Genomic DNA, 2,790 nt, shown 5'->3' with positions numbered 1-2,790 from the left:
CATTCACCATTATGTTTCCATTTTAAGACTTTAAGGCATGGTCAGTATATTTATCCTTAAGTTAACTGTTTGGTAAACAGTGTTTAGGTTTAATATAGTTATAATCCAGGACAGACTCCAGTGGGAAAACAGCCACTCAGCTACCCCTATACCATTCATTAACTAGCGTGAAAAGGGTCTTTTGGTGGCTTACCTGAGCCCGGAATGATGTTGATTACCCCCTTGGGAAAGCCAGCTTTAACAGAGAGCTCTGCAAACTTCAAAGCAGTCAAGGGCGTGACCTGAGCAGAAGCAGACAGCAATGACCTTCAGACTCTGTCCTGGCCCTTAGATCAGTCCCGAGTTTTTCACCTATGGCCGCACTAGGGCTCATTTTATTGTTTTCTTTTATTTTGACATAATTACAGCAAAGTTGCAAGACTGGTACAAAGAATGCATGTCTCTGATGTTAAGTAGACAGGAGAGGAGGGGCTGTGGCAGCCAGTCCCTGGCGTCTTACCTGCGCTGGCTTGAGCACTAAGGTATTGCCTGCTGCGAGACAGGCGGCACTCTTCCACGCCAGCATCATCAGCGGGTAATTCCAGGGGATGATAATGGCACAGACACTGCGGAGGAAGAAAGCCGACATCCTTGGTTGTCTTGAAGCAGCATAAGTCACTCAGAGACGCTTGCTTCCCTTGCCTTACCCAAGTGGCTCCTTCTTGGTGAAGGTCAGATTGCGATTTGGACGGGCCTGGTTGATAGGGATGGTAGAACCCTAAGACACAAAAGAGGTGGGTGCTTATTTTACTCTTTGAAATGAGTAAATTTAACCTGTGTCAGAATAGATGAGAGACTTGAGGATATCATAGGTGGTTTAACATTTGTTCCCTGTAATCTCGAAGAATCCATTTCCTGTCTGCCTCTCTTGTTTTGCCTAGCTTACAGGAAAAGACGTGTTCAGTTGATAAGAAATACATCCACATCAAGAAAGGAACTTCTATTCATTTCTTGAAAGAATCCAGGCATGGGAGAATAAACGTAATTCTAATTTATTCACCTCCATTCCAATTTCTTGGCATGGTAGAGAATGTTAATTGCCTGCCCAATATTCATTACCCCCTTTTTCCTTAGTAATGATGGGGATGGCGACATGCTCAGATAAGAAACTTGCCCAGTTTTCATAGAGGACAGGGATGGTCAATGGAAGATGTAAGCACAAGGCATTGAGAGGGGAAAGAGCACAGCTCACACAAATGCTGTTTTCCTGTTCCTCGCACTTCTTTCTTCTTCCTGCTCAGAATGTTGCTGAAATGGCTGGCACTGCAGTGACTATCATGAGACTATGAGACAATCCCAAGAGTGAAGATCACAGGGTCCTAAGGATGGCCCAGCAGAGAGAGAGGGGACCTTCATCTCACATACTAGACCTGACTGCCTGCCTTTGGACTCCTTGAAAGTGAGACAAAAATCTACATAAGGGGTGGCTTACACAGTGTTCATCCATTTTCCTTCCAGAATGATACACCTTGAAAGTGAGACAAAAATCTACATAAGGGGTGGCTCTGACACAGTGTCCTTACCAACTAAGAAATGTCCATCCCTTTTCCTTTCAGAATGATCTATACGGAGACAACATCTGCGCTCACCTGAATTTTGTCGCACCAGCCAGCAAAATATCTGAATGTTTGCACAGACATTCCAATGTGAGTCTTGAGAGCCAAGGTGTAGACCGCGCCAGAATCGAGGGCTTCAATGGTTGCCAGCTCTTCTTGGTTCTCTTCCAGTAGGTCTGCGAGTCTGTATGGTCAGTGAAAGAAATCCATCCAACAATATTGATTGAACCCCTGTGTTGTAGAAGACACCCTCCTAAGGGCTGAGAATTCAGAGGTGAACATAACTGGACCAGATCTCTGTCCTCATGGAGAATATAAGAAGACAAACATTAAACAAATAATGTTGTAAATCATTTGTTTCAAGAGTTACAAGAGAAGCAGAGGGTGTTGGAAGCCTGTACAATTTGCCTTATGAATGTACAAGAGGTAGAACAGTGACTGAGCCAAGGAGATCAATGATAGAAATCAGTGGGCTTGTGGATAGTTCATGAACATACAGGGAGATGTTAGAGTGCAACCCACACCCCGCAATCCATGAACACGTGAGGATTTCTGGTTGGTGCAGGATTATTTCCAACACTAACTGAAAAGGAAAAGATAGAGATAGATGGAACAAATTACAGACACCACAACAGATTTCTGTGTGGTGTCCAATTTCTGTGGGAAGATAAGTTATAGGACTGTCTAATGACTATGAAATAGTAAAAATTCATCTTTTTTGTTCACTTTGGCTATTTGCTTTCCTATAGTAGTTGTCTGAGCTGTCTCCCCTCTGGACCGTTCCAAAGACAGGCATGAAATTCTCCGATCCCAGTGTTTCTTCCAGATCCTGTTCTAAGAGATCTTTAGACCAAGGCCAGCTATTTGGCTTAGGTAAGCAGAAAGCTTAATTTATGATAGAATTGACTTATTCTTGACATACTCCGTTATCAACTTATAATACCCTTTCAGGCCTTAGTATTTCCCTTCATTCCTTTTGCTTCCTACACATAAAGGAGGTTTAATTTTTATCTTTGAAAATCACAGGGCCTGGCTGGTGTGGCTCAGTGGTTGACCATTGACCTATGAACCAGGAGGTCACAGTTGATTCCCAGTAGGGGGTGTGCAGGAGACAACTGATTAATGATTCTCTCTCATTGGTGTTTCAATCTCTTTCTCCCTCTCCCTTCTTCTCTGAAAGCAATAATATATATAT

General features: G+C 43.3%; 1 protein-coding gene across 1 annotated transcript in view; it reads right to left on the bottom strand.

Annotated features, from left to right (window-relative positions):
• Positions 1-2,790, bottom strand: part of ALDH1L2 (aldehyde dehydrogenase 1 family, member L2) — a 45,599-nt gene that overhangs the window by 16,480 nt on the left and 26,329 nt on the right. Inside the window, 4 exon segments of the mRNA XM_014535998.1 lie at positions 194-281; positions 500-605; positions 687-757; positions 1,629-1,779. Coding sequence (XP_014391484.1) covers positions 194-281; positions 500-605; positions 687-757; positions 1,629-1,779 — 416 coding nt within the window.

The sequence above is a fragment of the Myotis brandtii genome, unplaced genomic scaffold (assembly GCF_000412655.1).
Source record: "Myotis brandtii unplaced genomic scaffold, ASM41265v1 scaffold155, whole genome shotgun sequence".
NCBI classification, from domain to species: domain Eukaryota; kingdom Metazoa; phylum Chordata; class Mammalia; order Chiroptera; family Vespertilionidae; genus Myotis; species Myotis brandtii.
Note: the sequence above shows the minus strand (reverse complement) of the source record. Positions and strands in the feature narration are given on the sequence as shown.